Here is a 17,829-nt window from a genome sequence, read left to right as displayed (position 1 = left end):
GTATTCTAGGAGAAATTTACTTTTTATTTGTTGTAAACAAGTCGATGGCAAATTGAAGATAGAAGAGTGACAATGATTTTATTACTGTAGAGTCTGACAGAATAAATGCCAACACACTGTTTCCTCTCAAGGGGAACCTAGAAGTAGGGGTTAAGCCTCAAAGTAGGGAATAGTCTTTTATTAAACAGAGCTAAGAAGACTTTACCTTCTCAAAAGGTTGTGAATCTTTGAATCCATCTACCCAAAAGAGCTATGAAGGCAGAGTCACCAAGTACACGCAAGACCATGATAGATTTTCAATGTTTAAACAGGGGAACCTTGCACGCAAAATGTACCATAGCCTAGATTAGATCAGCCACAGTCTTACTTTTCTGTTCTTATATTTCAGAATCAAAAATCAAGTTTTAGAATCAACATTGAGGTTTCCTGGTTAAAAATAATTTGTAAATGTTAATTATTAAGTTCAAATGCAAATTTCTCTCCATCTCCCATGTTATCATTTCAATGCACTTTGCAATGAATTGGAGTACCTGGGGGAAAGAGGAGAATTTTGTCTTAATAAGTTTTTGAAAGAGATTATTCAATATTTTAAAGTTACAGATTTTCTTTTTAAACTTTGATCTTTAGTAGGAATTACAGGAATACAGTTGCTGACAAGCCGCTAACAGGAGTTGGAAGTCTAATCATAATGAGATTAGGGTGCATTAAAGGATTCAAACTACAAGGACACTCACTAAAATGATAAGCAAGGCTATAGTGATGGTCAAAATCAAAATTAGAATGTTTTATCCTCTACTCTAATAACACTTTTAAACCAGAAAGCTCCAAATATTTTATATCATTTAAACAAGAGTCACTGAAAATGTACCTAGTCAGTCAGCAATGAACTGGAATGCAAACTACATTTCAAGTGGATCTAGGGCAAATCTAGACTCATTCTAATGTCCTGAGATGCCAGAAAAATAAATTGTCCAAAGTCAGAACTAAGAGAGATTGCTAAGGAATGGGGAAGTCTAACAAACAGAGAGGAGCATATGAAAAATGATAAATGATGGGAAAGGGAAAATCAAACAAGGTGAAGAAAAGGGTCAAGTTGAGTAAGAGAGAGGGGAAAAGAAAGTATAAAGAAAGAGGACAGGAAATAAAGATGAACTGAGAGAATTATAGGAGATTTCTTTAATATAGGACTCAGGAAATCAAAGCCAAACTCCTTATAAGTAATTTTACAACTTAAGCATATTTACCACATGGGGATTATCTCCTTGCCTGCAGGAAATTAAAATCTTGTTGATTAAGGTTTAAATGGTTAGCCAACATAACTGAGGGAACCCAGAGAGATTTATTGAAAATGTCAGGTGTTCAGACAAAGATCTACAGTCAAGAAATTCAAAAACATTTCACATATCTATGGCAAAACTGATATGGGAGCGGATTTTTCATAAAGTGTGAAGACAATATGACACACATAACATTGTAGGGCTGCCAAAACCAACATTTCAGACCTTGATCTCTGTGAAGTGCCCCAGCCTCAACAGTTGTGATTTTTTACATGACTTTTAAGGAAGCTCCTTTGAAGATAATTACGCCAAAACAACATAATCAGACCAAATGACAAATAAAATAATTAAGGAGCATTAAGCAGCAGTGAAGTAGCACACAAGGGAAAGGCAGCATTGGATTTGATTCTAATTAACAAGAAGGAAATAGTAAGTCAAGTTGAAGCACCAGGTCATCTGTCATTTAGTAATCACATTACAGTTACTTTTAAGGTGGAAATGAGAAGGGAAAAGAAGATATAATCTATTAAACTGTTTTCAGGGGAAGAAATGAAGGGGCTGCTAATGCTGTATTAAAAAGAAAAGACAAAATTAAAATAAGAAATTATTGCCAGAGTTAAAAACAAAAGAGTAAAAACAACACAAGTGAGAAAACACACAAAATGCTGGAGGAACTCAGCAGGCCAGGCAGCAGTTAGGAAAAAAATAGTTGACGTTTTGGGCTTGCCGAAGGGTTTCAGCCCGAAACGTCGACTGTACTCTTTTCCTAGATGCTGCCTCGCCTGCTGAGATCCTCCAGCATTTTGTGTGTGTTGCTCAGATTTTCAGCATCTGCAGATTTTCTCTTACAAGTGAGAAAAGATGCCATGTAAAGCAAATAAATAAGTGCCAGAAGTAAACCTCAGAGGGAGCAAGAAGGGAATATTAACACTAAACGGTATTATCAAGAAAGTGGCATAGGGCACTAAGAGAAAAGTACCTCAGAAAACATACAAAGTAACTCTGAGAGTTACGGTCATTCAACCGTATACAAGTATGTACGCCACAAAATGAAACAGTGTTCCTCGGGACCAAGGTGCACAGCATGCACATATAACTCACACACAACACAAAGTACTATTACTGCAAATAAATTAACAAATAAAAAACTATATTCCAGAAGACTGACATTTAGTGTATGGTGCATTCACGGCACGTTAAAAAGTAAACAGTATTAGCGCTACCGACGCATCATGCATGATGAGACCTGGGAGGTGACAGGCAGTTCAGTAGTCTCCTGGTCTGGGGAAAGATGCTATTTCCCATTCTAATAGTCCTTGCCCTAATGCTACGGTACCTTATGTCTGTTGGTGGTTGGGTAGGGGGGAGGTTCAAAAAGATTGTGGGACAGATGGAAGGGATCCTTGGCAATGTTAAGGACCCTGGTAATGCAATGCTCCCAATAAATATCTCAGATGGGTGGAAGAGAGATACCAATGATCCTCTCAGCAGTCGTTGGATCCCTTTGTCAGTTCTTGCAGTCAGATACCTTGCAATAAAAACGTATGCTGCATTCACTGTTGCTGTTGTAAAGCATGTAGCTTATTTATACATATTTGACACATATCAGTATGACAGTACAGTAAAGGGATTTACAGAGGCATAAGAAAGGAGTTGGCCAGAATTGATTGGAAAAGAACACTGGCAGGGATACAGCAGAGCAGCAATGGCTGGAATTTCTCAAAGCAACTTGGAAGGCACAGGATATATACATCCCGAAGAGGGAGTATTCTAAAGGAAAAATGGACCAACCATGGCTAACAAACAAAGTCAAAGCCAACATCCCAAAGAGAGGGCATATAGTAGAGTAAAAACTAGTAGGAAGTTACAGAATTGGAAAGTTTTAAAAAACCAATAGAAGGCAACTAAAAGGTAAAGATGGAATACAAAAGTAAGCTAGTCAAAAATATTAAAGATACCAAAAGTCTCTTCAGATACATAAAGTGTAAAAGAGAAATGAGAATGGATATCAGACTGCAGTAAAACAATGTTAGAGAGGTAGTAATAGGGGAAACAACGGAATGGCGGACAAACCAAATAAGTATTTTGCATCAGTCTTCATGGTGGAAGACACTAGCAGTATGGTGAAAGTTCCAGATGTCATGAAATGTGTGAAGTTACCGTAAATAGTGGGAAGGTTCTTGGGAAACTGAAACGACTGTAGATAAATCACCTAGACCAGATGGTGTACAGCTCAGTTCTGAAGGATATGGCTAAAGAGATCGTGGAGGCATTAGTAATGATCTTTCAAGAATCACTAAATTCTGGAATGGTTCTGGAAGACTGGAAAATTGCAAATGTCACTCCACTCTTCAAGAAGGGAGAGAGGCAGAAGAAAGGAAACTATAAGCCAGTTATTCTGACCTCAACAGATGGGAAGATGTTAGAGTTGATGAAAAAAGGATGAGGTCTCAGGTTACTTGGAGGCACATGATGAAATAGGCCATAGTCAGCATGGCTTCCTCAAGGGAAAATCTTGCATGACAAACCTGCTGGAATTCTTTGAAGAAGTAACAAGCAGGATAAACAAAGGAGAATCAGTTGATGTTGCGTACTTGGATTTTCAGAAGGCCTTTGACAAGGTGCCACACAGGAGGCTGCTTAACAAGCTACAAGCTCCATGGCATTTCAGGAAAGATTCTAGCATGAATAAGGCAGTGGCTGAGAGACAGGAGGCAAAGAGTGAGAATAAAGGGAGCCTTTCCTGGCTGGCTACCAGTGACTAGTGGTGTTCCACAGGGTTCTGTGTTGGGAGCGACATGTTTTATGTTATATGTCAATGATTTGGATGATGGAATTGACAGCTTTGTTGCAAAGTTTGCAGACAATATGAAGACAGATGGAGGGGCAGGTCATTTTGAGGAAGTAGAGAGGCTACAGAAGGACTTAGATTAGGAGAATGGGCAAAGGAATGGCAGATGGAATACAGTGTCAAAAAGTGTATGGTCATGTACTTCGGTAGAAGAAATGAAAGTGTTGACTATTTTCTAAATAAAGAGAAAATACAAAAACTGAGGTGCAAAGGGACTTGGGTGTCCTTGTGCAGGATTCCCTAAAGGTTAATTTGCAGTTTGAGTCTGTGGTGAGGAAGGCAATTGCAATGTTAGTATTCGTTTTAAGAGGATTGGAATATAAAAGCAAGGATGTAATGTTGAGACTTTATAAAGCACTAGTGAAGCCTCATTTTAAGTATTGTGAGCAGGTTTGGGCCCCTTATCTTAGAAAGGATGAGCTGAAACTGAAGAGGGTTCAAAGGAGATTCACAAAAATAATTCCAGGATTAAAGGGTTTATCATATGAAGGGTGTTTGATAGCTCTGGGCATGTAATTGCTGGAATTCAGAAGAATGAGAGGTGACTTTATTGAAACCTATCGAATGGTGAAAAGCCTTGATAGAGTGGATGTGCAGAGGATGTTTCCTATAGTGGGAAAGTCTGAGACTAGCGGATACAGCCTCATAATAAAGGGGTGTCCTTTTAGAAGAGAGAGGAGGAATTTCTTTAGCCAGGGAGTGGTGAATCTGTGGAAATATTTGCCACAGGCAGCTGTGGAGGCCGTCTTTATGTATATTAAGGCAGAGGTTGATAGACTCTTGATTGGCCAGGCCATGAAGAGATATGGGAAGATGGAAGAAGATTGGGGCTGAGAGGAAAATTGGATCAGCCATGATGAAATGGTGGAGCAGATTCAACTGGTCAAATTCTGCTCCTACATATTATGTTCTTATGGTTTTATATTCAACAGCAATTTTAAAGAATAACAAATTTATTGATATTGGTTGAGGAAGGAATGCTGTCCAGCATACCAATGTCCTCCAAAAATTGAAAATGATCAATTCAATTTATAAAAATTGAACACCTTTATTAAAAGCAGGACTTCTTCACAAAGTAGAGTACTTTCAACAAACAGAATGTCGATGATTCCTCTATTTATACCCTCTTCTGCATCTTTAAATAAATAATTTGTCACATCGCTGCAATGCCTCAACATGCCTGAGGTAGCACAAGAGTCAGAAAAACCAGTAGACTGGTATCACTACCACCAAGTAGGACATGTTTAGTGTTTGGTTTGAGACTGTGATCTTCCAAAATCACTGTTTTCTTTATATCCTCAATAAAAATTAGCAAAATACTTTCATTTTCCACACTGAGATTTGTAAGATGTGGATTTGTAGAAACAATATTAGCCTACAAAATATCCTGGAGTTCACTTCAAAGTAATTTATTGTATGTGATGAAACATCCTGAGACGTGATAAAGGGCTAAATATATTTGTTCTTTTTCTTTCAGTAACTGTTCAATATGTGCATCATTCTTCCCTGAGCCTAACATTAAAGAGAATGAAATTCCTTATCTATGCTACAAGAATCCTGACATTTAAGGACTGCTGTTATCACTATGCACATATTGCAGTGTCTGAGCCAGACGAGAGAAAATATCAGAATTTAAACAGCCATAAAGGAAGTCATGTGTGATAGCACAAAAATAGAACAAATTTCAAAGGACTCATATGTGCTCTATCTCAATCCATTTCTTGTGACGCCAATCTATCAACATACACAAAGCCAAACATCGTACATAATTTGAACAAGAACTAGACACAGGAATTGGTTTAAATCTCATCCAAGGTCAACTCTTAAAGAGACTTTGCACAATGAAATTCATGCTTACATACTAAGCTGCTTGTAAGCTTCACTGGATCTAATGAAAAACTTGTTCCATTTAGACCAAATGTATGAAAGCAATATCCTAGACAACTTGGGATTACAAGAAAGAGTTCAAGCAGTAATACCATGTAAATCAAAGACGTCATTTAAAAACTACACAAGATTTTCATTCTACACACGAAAGTATTTCTCCGATTTCACTCTTACATTAAAAACTGTTCATTTAATCAACAGTCCATCTACCAACTTAAAATATCCACTCTTTCCACTAATGCTGCTTCAGAACTGTAATTTCTTTATAAGGTACTAAGCAGCTTACAAAGCTGCTTCAGTGGTATTTCCCAAATCTGTAACTCCTCCCCAGGGGGCCAAAGGTAGACTTGTATGTGAACAATGCTCATTTCAAGCTCCACTCCAACTTCGACATGGGCACAACCTTTCATTAGCATTGCATCAAAGTCTTGAAACACTACTGTGGGAGCCCATTTTCCACAGGGGCAAGCTCATCAGAAAAGCAGCCCACCATCATCCACAAGGGATGGGAAATAAATGGTGCTCTTCTATTGATGCACATACGCCAAAAGTAAAGGAATTGGATCAACACACACACACACACACACACACAATACCAGAGGAACTCAGCAGGTCAGGCATCATCTATGAAGAGGAATGCACAGTTGACGTTTTGGGCTGAGACCCATTGGCTATTTCTTCTCATCGCTCATGTCAGACTTCCAGACACTGTATCTAAGCTTCTGCTTCAATAGCTAATTAACCAATGGAGCACTGTGCAATGAAGTGCTAAAACAAGAGGCTAAGGCTGGATGCCATTGAAACTATGACTCTATTCATGTGAATGGAGTCACTGACCCTGTAAAAAACCCTAAGTAAGGTAAATGATTTACTTTTTTCATTTTATTTCAATTTTTAAAACTATATTTGCAATCATTTTAACAGTTAATTTGAGTCTTTAAATCATTTAAATCCATTTGAAGTGTTTTAGAATATTTCAAAATCATTTAAAACGTTTCCAAAAACTTTTGACAGTGGTTACACAATCAGGGCATTGTGGGGAGACAACACAGGAGCTCAAAGGACACAATGCTCTTTACCACATGGTGCACTTCCTGATACAGAGAGTCAGGACAGATTGATCTCCATATCCAGGATGTTACAGTGCAGGAGGGGCGCTATACTCAGGTAACAGACCACGTCAAGTACAATATGTTTGCAGCATACCCAGTACTTCTTTTGAAAAGTCATGTCTTTTCACAAAGCATTGATAAAATGAACAATGTCATAGACTTTGCTATCACAGCATCTGAACTACCCATTCATGTGCTAAAGATTGGTATCAAGATTACCAATATAAAAACCAGCTTTTAGACATCAATCTATGACAGATAACTGAATGTTCATCAAAGTTGCTTATTTCATTTATCCTTTCGAAGTAGGGGTATAAGGTGATATAGGAAATGTTGCCAATTTCAATAAAATAAGTAGACAAATTTCTCATGTTTAAAAATCACAAGGATTTCATGTGAATTTGGTCTAGTAAAGTTCTAATTTTTAAAAAAATAAATCCAGATTTGTTTTGCTTCTATAAAGAAACCACTTAAAAGGTGACCACAAGCTAAACAGAAGCTTTGATACTTTACCTTTCGGAGAGCTGGCGGATCTGCGGAATGCCCATGTACTTATGAAAATGTTCCAATACGTTTACCACCCCTTGCATGAGGTTAGCCACTTCTCCATACTGTCTACGGCGAGTCATAGCCCTGCAGAAATAAAGTATGTGCTCAAAGCTGCCAGCACTATATTCGATTTGTCCTCATCCTCATTAACAGCAAAAATAAGATAAAACTCTTCAACAACCCCTAGCTGTCTGCAATTCAATAAAATTCTAAAATATTAGTTTTGGAGTTTGGAGTTATATTGGTAATTATGATTTCACAATATTGCAGGTAGACATTTCTTTCCCTACATTGTCCCAAAAGATTAATGATTTTCCTGAACAAACTGCAGTACAATCCCAAATACATGAGGATTAACAGATTCACATGACAGCATTTCAAATCAGTGTCAATACCTGCGATACTTACATCTCACGAGGAAATCTGCAGATATTGGAAATTCGAACAACACACACAAAATGCTGGTGGAACACAGCAGGCCAGGCAGCATCTATAGGGAGAAGCACTGTCGACATTTCGGGCTGAGACCCTTCGTCAGGACTCAAATACTTACATCTTTTCAGTTACTGCAGAAGCCTATTAATATGTAACTACAATGTTGTTCAACTAAGAATTCATAGGATCTCAAACAAGATGTTCATCTTTCACCTATATTGCAGCAAAATGAATAGTTATTAAGCCTAGGGCACAATAGTTGTGACAACCTGAGGTAAGTGAAGGAAGTGCCAATTTTGAAGTCTCTGTTCAACTCATTGAACTTTGACTGGGCAAGATTAGGGAACTACAATTAGCCTCATGACCCTTAGAAGGAGATGATAATTCAGAAAAGCATGGAATACTTGGAGGCCTTAGACAATAGAACTGAGCTCAGCCAAACAGATCTGGCAATACGCAGGATCTATATGTGTAAAGAGGGTTTCTTCTTTTTGTTAACTAGCAGGAATGCTAATTTACTGATAATGAGAATGGTATTCCTTTGTAAACCAAATGGGGATTAATGTTCTTTCTTCTGAGTCTGTAAGCTTTTGTTGACGGGCTTTTGGGCAGATCGGCGTGAGGGGGTCGAGAGAGAGGACGCAATGCTCTAAGCTGGGCGAGGATCGGACCCCAAAGGGGGGTCCGAGGCCGGGAGATTCTCCGAGGGGGGGGGATGAAGCTAGATGTGCTTGGTTGACCACTCGGAGGGTCCTGAGCTGTTTGGAGAGTCGAGGAGTTCGGAGGGTCCTGAGCTGTGAGTCGAGGAGTTCGGAGGGGAGCGAATGGTGGCCAGACTTCAGTAATTGAGCTCCAACGGCTGTGCACGAAGTGGTTTGGACTTTGATAAGTTTGGCGCCTTTTCTTTAATTTTCTCTTCATATATACTGTATCGTTATTAATCACTTAGTTATAGTAACCTTTATAAATTGTACTCATTTAATCGCATATGGTGTACTGTCTGTTTTTGGGTGAGGCGGGGACATCACACAGCATCCACACCAGCTGATTACCCAGTTTGGCGGGGCCGAAGGCTGCTCCCCCTAGACGAGAACGAGCTGAGCGAGCCTGAGGCGACCCAGGGGGTTACATATGCAAAACTGCAACTTTGGAGAACTCAAGATGGCAAAATCCTACGGTAGAAGGAATCGCCACATAAAGATGGAAGGGTGTGGTGAAACATTTACTCCATGCTGATTTTTAAAAATTCAATCAAATTCTTTGGATATTCTTAAGGGACACTGAATGGAAAATAAAACAGGTGCCAAGGACCTTTTACACATAAGATTTGCCCATACTGATATAGTTTTCTTACTCTAACCTTGTTTATTGAAGTAAATTTACTTCCAGTTCCTATTAAACTCCACCTTGTCTTTGTTTGGAGACTGCTTTGAACCCATTATTCGTTAGCAGCTTTATTTGCTTTTAATCTGTTTCCAAAGTGACTATGAGTCAGCAAAATCACTTAAATTTTCCAAAATCAATTATTTGCCCAATACCTGTTGGAATGAATACACAGCTGAAATCTAGCTGCACTAGAAAACAAATAACAGTTCTTATACAAGTGACTACTTACTCCAAGGAGTCGACACCACCTGCAAGCATATGCAGGTGATTAAGTGTGGTGATGGAAGTTGTAAGGTGACGTTTGGCGTGATCAAGTTGTTTAATATCCCGTGTGATTTCCTTGACCTAAAGAACATAGTTTGAAAAGGTCACTTCAACAAGAGCACACTTCCTAAATCTGTATTTATTTCAAGGTAACGTGGGTTGAATCATGTGTTATCCATTGCAATCTGAATTCTTAAAATTACCAACTATGGCAAATATGAACATCCTAAGTTACTCAAGTTGTTTTATTGTTTGCTTTCAAGAGCTAGTGGATCCACTTATGAAAAAAAATAGAATTACTTTTATAACTAATCAGTATTGTAACTCATTACTCAGCTTCCTGCAGACCTTTATATCATTCCATACCATATTGATGCTTTGACATTGGATTTATTGAAAACTCCAGCAAATTTCTACAGATGTACTATGGAGAGCATTCCAACTGGTTGCATCACCGTCTAGTATAGAGGGACCACTGCACAGGATTGGAAAAAGCTGTAGAAAGTTGCACTAACTCCATCATGGGTTCTAGCCTCCACAGCATCAAGGACATCTTCAAAAGGCAATATCCATCATTAAGGGCCCTCATCACCCTCATCTCATTGATATGCTCATGGAGGTACAGGAGCCCAAAGACACACACTCAATGTTTTAGGAGCAGCTTCTTCCCCTCCCCCATCAGATTTCTAAATGGACAATGAACCAGCTCAGAAACACTAACTGACTATATTTCCCATGGTCCACTCTCCTCTCTTACAGCTCCTGCAATTAAATGTACAAACTCAACACATTATTACTATTGAAATGAGAAATACAATAGAGCTCATTTCAAAGAATTTCCATCCACTATGGCAATTGCAAGGGATATGGGGGAGGGGAGTGAGAGAATCTAGAGTTAGCATTGGCATTATCTGTGCTGATGTTTAGAATACCCAAGTGGGTCCAATCCTATTCATCCAGACCTTTCCGTCCCACTCCTGCACTTGCTCTCATTTATCCTAATCATGCTGACCTCTGCTGGCTTCTACTATAAATTTAATGCCCTTCCACTCAACTGCATAAAATGCTCCACTATTCTGTCTCACTCTACACCTGCAATACCTTATCACACATCTTGTGGCCTTCACACTTTCACCTGCTACATGTCCCCCATTCTTGTCATTCTTTGCCTTGGCTGCACCTTTTGAAACTCCTTCTTTACCCACAACTGTTCCTCCCTCCCCCATCATCCTCAGCATGGGTGCCCCCCCCCCAGGCTGTGCGCTGAGCCCATTGCTGTAATTCCACTCACACATGACCGCATGACCAAATACCCAAGTGATCACATTGTCGTGTTTGCCAATGACACGACCGTGGTGGGGCTCATCACCAGCAACAATGAGATGGCCTACAGAGAGGAGGGAAAGAGCTCAAGGCCTGGTGCCAGGCAAATAACCTCTTCTTCAATGTCAACAAGATAAAGGAGATGGCTTCCAACTCAGAGGAACTTGTACCACTCACATCCCTCTTTACATCAGCGACACAGCAGTGGAAACTGAAAACAGCTTCAAACTCCTGGAAGTGCACATCTCATACAACCTTTCATGGTCCCAAAACACATCCTTCAGTCAGGAAAGCTCACCAATGCTTCTGTTTTCTGAGGAGGTCTTCTTGTGACCTTCTGCAAATGTGCAGTCAAGAGCATCCTAACATGCCACATCATATGGAAATTGCACTGCAGTGGACAGGAAGGCTCTACAACAGGCAGTCGAACCTTCTCAGTGCAATACCAGTGCCAGCCAACAAGGACATATATACAGAAAGTTGCCGGAAAAAGGGCCAGCAATATCATGAAGGACGCCACTCACCCTGGTCACGGACTGTTTGTCCCACTCCCATCATGGAGGAGGCTGCATAGCATCCACACCAGGACCACCAGACTCAAAAGCAATTACATTCCCCAAGTAATTGAGCAAGGCTGATCAACACCTCCACCCACTAACCAACCCACCACCATGACTTTATCATTTCCTGTCAGAGTCAACTTTCGTGCAGACACTTTATGTATGTAGATACAATCAATGCTAATAAACCACCTTATGTATTTATATTAATTAAGTTTTTTTTATTATTGTGTTCTTTATCTTAGAATGTCTTCTATATACTGCATCAGATCCTGAGTAACAATAAATTTGTTCTCCTTTACACCTGTGTACTGGAATCGACATTCTTGAAATCTTAAACCTGTGTTTCAATACTTCTTGCCTCAGGTCTTCCTATTTGCTATCTTTCTCTGCACAGGATCAGAAAAAGCTGCAGAGGGCTGCAAAGCTCAGCCAGCTGCATTGTGGACCCTCGCATCTGCACCATTAAGGACATCTTCAAAAGACAATGCTTCTAAAAGGCAGCATCCATCATCAAGTCTCTCCACCACCTAGAACATGTCCTCTTTCATTACTACCATCAGAGAGGAGGTACAGGAGCCTGAAGACACTCACTCAACATTTTAGGAGCAGCTTCTTCCCCTCCGTCATCAGTTTTCAGAACAATGAACCCATGAACACTACCTCACTAGTTTTGCACTACTACTTTTAACATAAATATATTTCTTATTATAATTTTATAGCATATTTCCTGCTGCTGCAAAATAACAAATTTCACAACATACATTTGTTAGTGATAATAAAGCTGATTCTGGAATCCTCTGTGGATCAACTATCAAAATGATGTCTTCAGCATCACACTTACCATCTGTTCTGATTTCTCTGCCTTGTCCTTAATGTCCTTAATCTTGGCAAAAAGCTGTTGAATGGCTTTCTGTGCTTCTTCCAAAGCCTGAAAAAGAATAATGATAAAGTTTTAGGACAGTGGCATTGAACAAAGATGGAAGCAAACAAGGCATGGACAAAGCACAATGGTTTTCCCTCCAACACTGTTTTTGCAAACATTCAACAAGAGTTTAAAAAATCAAAAAGACAGAAAGTAGTAGGATATCCAATATTAGAGAATGAAAATATTCATAGTTTTACTTCAAACTGAAGATGAAGTAATAGAATAAGTATTATTTTCTAAGTTATTAGAACCAAGTAGCAGACCTTTATAATGTTTTTGGTTGGTTGAATATTTTTTATGGCTTCCAGTCACTCCCTTCTCCTCAGTGTGTACCAACCAGCACACTTCCCTCTCCCTAGAGTAAACACCAAACAGAACTGGCAGGCAACATGGCTCATCCTTCAATAAAATTTCATGCGTCAACACTTTTTGCAGAAACCACTTCAACAACTCTCAAACTTTTACAGTGCGGTAGTTTAAAACTCTACCCATACTATGCAATGTTGCAGTGATACGTATGTAGCCCAAACCTCCAGTAAACTCAAGAGGAGCAATGTATAATACTAACTGATAAAAGCCAGTGTCCTGCAGTTATAGTGAAAAGAAGTCTTGTTTTTATGTGGTGCCTTTCACAATCTTCAGATATCCCAAAGCAAACTGAAGCCGATGAAGAATCTCTTGAAGAGTAGTGATTATAGTAATTACACACTGTACATTCCCACAAATAAAATAAATAAATGTGAACCAAGCCCGATGATACTTCTGCTAACCAAACTAGAAGATGGCCTGGACCAAGTGAGGTCCTGATCCAATGGCAAAGGGATGTGATAACGGGGTTCAGGGTGCCTGGAGATCAGGCTCTACTACACAGACTTAATGCATGTGCACACATATGGATACAAAAATATTCTTGTCCACACACTCTTCCGCAGCACCTTTCCACGTTGTCCTATCCTAAGCCCTCCAGTTAAACGCCATCCCTAATTGTTATTATTCAGCTCCTTTACCTCCTACATTTTAGTTTCAGCCCCCTTTAATCAGCCGCCTCTCTTTCATCTTTTCTCTCAGTACCCTCTTTTCACTCGCCCATTTCTCTGCTCTCCCCCTTCAAATCAACTCACTTCCACCTCAGTCACTCCTCACCATCCCTTCCCCTTCATTCGCCCTTTCTCTCAGCTTCCACCCACTTCAGCCACCTGCTCCCTCTCAACAGTCCAGTTACTCCCCCATTTCCTGCACTCCTTTCTCAGCACTCCCTCTTTATTCATTCCCTTAGCTGCCCCCTTCAATATCCCCCCTTAGCAGCTTCCCCCTTTACTCAACCCACTCTTGACAGCCATTAACTCACTCTCTTTCCCTTACTTCCTTTCAGTTTCACCCCTATACTCCCCTGTCCCTTTCACTCACTTGCCATCTCAATGTCTTTCTTTCTTTTATCTTCTCTCAGCTCCTTCTCCTTCACTCTCCCACTTCCCCTTCACACCCCATCCTCTTCGTCCCTTCTACTTTCTCCCTTTCTTTCCCTTACCATTTTCTGCCCCCACCAGTCACACACATACATCGACTCCAGCCTGACCCAAACTCCTGTTGCCAACAGTTTGCCTTCTACCATGGTGGGGTAATACCCCAACTTCCACTGCTTGTCCTCACCGCCTTGTGCGTCATGGAGAGCATTCTAACCAGCTACATCACCATCTGGTATGGAGGTGTCAATGCCCAGGATCAGAAAAAAACCGGCAAAACTGTAAACTCAGCCAGCTCTATTAAGGGCATGAGCATCCTCACCATTGAGGACATATTCGAAAGGTCACGAAGGCAGCATTCATTACTAAGAATCCTCACAATCCAGGACATGGCCTCCACTCATTACTACCATCGTGGAGGTGGAATAGGAACCTGAAGTCACACATTCAGTGTTTTAGGAACAGCACCTTTCACTTTGCCGTCAGATTTCCGAACAGTCCCTAACCTCAAGAACACTATTTATTCATAATTTTATATATTCCTCATTGTAACGTATTGTATATGTTATGTATTGCATTATACTGCTGTGCAAAACAACAAATTTCGTGACATACATCAGTGATAATAAACCTGATTCTAATTCAGATTCAGTTGAGAAAAACGTACATGCTCAAACCATTTATATGAAAGGCGGACGTCTTACTTCATTGAATTCATTAAATTCGCAAAACTGGCAGTATTCCTCCTCTCTATAATAACAATCCTCACCATTACTAGGTTACAAGCACTATGAGGGTTTAACACTGCCAGAGTAAATGTTGTGGGTATTGAGCTTTGAAGTCTTTGCAAGTGACAATGAAAGTTGTAAGTCAAGAAACACCATGTGTTCTTGGACTGATTGATCTAGGAGGTGCAGAAAGGGGTGAAGAGATAAGTAATTGAACCATTCTGAGCCTTGAGCCAATCATAACCAAAATATGCCAAAGCTAAGCAGTGTGTTGCAGGGAAAAATAAAAATGTGCACCCAAAGATAACTCCGACATTTCCTTCATAATATGAACTGCCTATTCCCACCAGCAGGCTACAGCATTACCAATAATATTGGGAGCTCTACTGGGAAAAGCCATGAGCGGCAATTCTGACTGATTCAATGCTGAATCCCTCCACTGAGATACAAAGAAGAATAAATAGCTTACTGGCAGGCTACTCTGATTTTTGGGGAAAAATCATATTTATGCACATTCAGGGGGGATCATTTGATTAATAAAATGCCATTAGTATCCTCATTCATAGATATCTTAGTACAAACTATATCTCTTTCAAAATATGTGCTCAGAAATTCAGCACTCAGATGGTTAATTGCATGATTTTCCAATTTCTTTTTACTGAACTGATCGGAATCTGTTACAAATAAAAACCCCATGGCTCAGTTTCAAATATCTGTTGTTAATTAGCTGTAATAATTTTTATTTGATCTTATTTACATTCTGCTGCTGTGGTCTAATTACTGACAGTCCAGCTTCCGATTTTGTCTGAACCTGGAATAATTACCAAGGAGAGCCCGTTTTCAAATAGATGAAGTTGAAATGGTGATCAGTAAAAACGGATGAGGCGCTTTTCCAGTCTAAACAAGGTCATCTTCTCCTTCATATGTTAGACTTTCAGACTTAGAGGGGAGAAAAGAATTCTTCCTTTTTTTATTGCTTATTTATGAAATCTAATCTCAGAACTATCAAGCAATTCTACCCCATACTTCAAATAAATATCCAATACCGTAGACAGGGTTTTATTCCTGAAAATGTTACCTCTCACTCACTCTCACAAACACTGCAGGACAAATGCCAGTAATTACATATAAAGGACATCATATCATATTGCATTGCTACCCTCTGTACTTGCATACACTTTCCAATGGAAACACACTGATTTAACAGCCATTTTCCTATGAAACAGAAAGTCAATTATTCTAGGGTTTTAACTATACCCAACTTGCACATTTTGAACTGTGATCTGGAAATGTCAACTGCCAACGGCAGTAGGCTGTGGAATTCTGCAAATTTACAAGATCTCAAACCCAGATGGCTGTCATTCAAAAAGACAAGCAGTGCTCTTGTGTCTTGAATGTTAGACAGGAGCTTTTTCTTTTTAAGGATTCCAGAGAAAATGGCAAGCTTGATATTCAAATCTATTTTCACGCAACTCTGATGGAGAATTAATTCAACTGGATGATAAGGAGCCAAATGTAAAACAAATCGCATTCCAGTTGATTGTGAATAAACAGTCATCCATTGACATTTTAAGGGCTTAAGCAAAATACCATGTACAACTGACTATAGTGTCCAAATTGAACAAAGCCACAATAATGTTTGAAAGGCACACACAAGACTTTAAAATATTTCCAATATATTTTGAACAAGGAACATTTCTTATGTTGGTAAACACCACAATTTCAGTAATCACGTTTTCAAATCAGTATCGTTCACAATATAGTTTATTAACAAATGTAGGTATTTATTTTGATGAGCAAGTGTTTAGACCTGTCCAATGAAATTGTATCCAGACAAAACTTTCTTTCACCTGGCTGTATAAATAGGCATTCAATTATTGCTTCAGCTAGGTTGTGTGAATTCACCTACAAATTACATAGAATATACAGCACAAGACAGGCCATTTGCTCTGCTTTTCCAATTTGATATTCTTACATTACATGATTCCCCTACTCCCTTTCTCTATCAACAAACTTCAATTTTCCTCTGCAAGTCTTCAGTAGCTTTCACTTACACAACTCAACTACTTTAATCAATATTATCTGCCTAGCCACAACAAAATCGGCAACCTTAAATGTTAAAGTTTCCACTTCTATGAGAGCAGGATGGCACTTGACTTATCCACTGCACTCCTTCAGAGATTTTCAAGATTCCAGGTACCAAGAAAACTAATTATTCAGCAGCTGAAACCCCAACATTTTGATTGAAATCTGTCACTTTTTCTGATGAAAGGCCAATTAGAATAGTTTCTCAATGATGGACAATTAGGAACTGGAGGAAAAAAAGAGATGAGAGAAACTGGAATCTAAAGCGACTAACAATCTGCTGGAGGAGTTCTGCAGTCAAGCAGTATCTGTAGGAAAAAATAATTGTTCCTCCTTTATTTTCATATAATTACTTTCCTCCCACAGATGCACCCTGGATTTTTATACTCTGTGGCCACTTTATTATGTACACCTCTACTTTAATGGAAATATCCAATCAGCCAATCATGTGGCAGCAAGTCAATGCACAAAAGCATGCAGACGTGGTCAAGAGATTCAATAGACAATAAACAATAGGTGCAGAAGTAGACCATTCGGCCCCTCGAGTCTGCACCGTCATTCTGAGATCATGGCTGATCATTCACTATCAATACCCAGTCCCTGCCTTGTCCCCATATCCCTTGATTCCCCTACCCATCAGATATCTATCTAGCTCCTTCTTGAAAGCATCCAGAGAATTGGCCTCCACCGTCTTCCGAGGCAGTGCATTCCACACCTCCACAACTCTCTGGGAGAAGAAGTTTTTCCTCAACTCTGTTTTAAATAACTGACCTCTTATTCTCAATCCATGCCCTTTGGTACTGGACTCTCCCAACATCTGGAACATATTTCCTGCCTCAATCCTATCAAATCCTTTAATTATCTTAAACGTTTCAATCAGATCCCCTCTCAATCTCCTCAATTCCAGTGTGTACAAGCCCAATCTCTCCAATCTCTCTGCGTAAGACAGCCCTGCCATCCCAGGAATCAACCTAGTGAATC

At 39.5% G+C, this 17,829-nt stretch overlaps 1 protein-coding gene across 2 annotated transcripts in view; it reads right to left on the bottom strand.

Annotated features, from left to right (window-relative positions):
• The window catches only part of vps53 (VPS53 subunit of GARP complex), a 274,043-nt gene that overhangs the window by 203,168 nt on the left and 53,046 nt on the right, over positions 1 to 17,829 (bottom strand). For both annotated transcript variants that reach the window (XM_059973414.1, XM_059973415.1), the window contains exons 5-7: positions 12,489 to 12,575; positions 9,727 to 9,842; positions 7,641 to 7,760 (exon numbers count right to left, since the gene is read on the bottom strand). In XM_059973414.1, the coding sequence (XP_059829397.1) occupies positions 7,641 to 7,760; positions 9,727 to 9,842; positions 12,489 to 12,575 (323 nt within the window). The remainder of the gene's footprint in view (positions 1 to 7,640; positions 7,761 to 9,726; positions 9,843 to 12,488; positions 12,576 to 17,829) is intronic.

Source organism: Hypanus sabinus, chromosome 6, assembly GCF_030144855.1.
Source record: "Hypanus sabinus isolate sHypSab1 chromosome 6, sHypSab1.hap1, whole genome shotgun sequence".
Classification (NCBI taxonomy): domain Eukaryota; kingdom Metazoa; phylum Chordata; class Chondrichthyes; order Myliobatiformes; family Dasyatidae; genus Hypanus; species Hypanus sabinus.
This window is presented reverse-complemented; position numbering and strand designations above follow the sequence as displayed.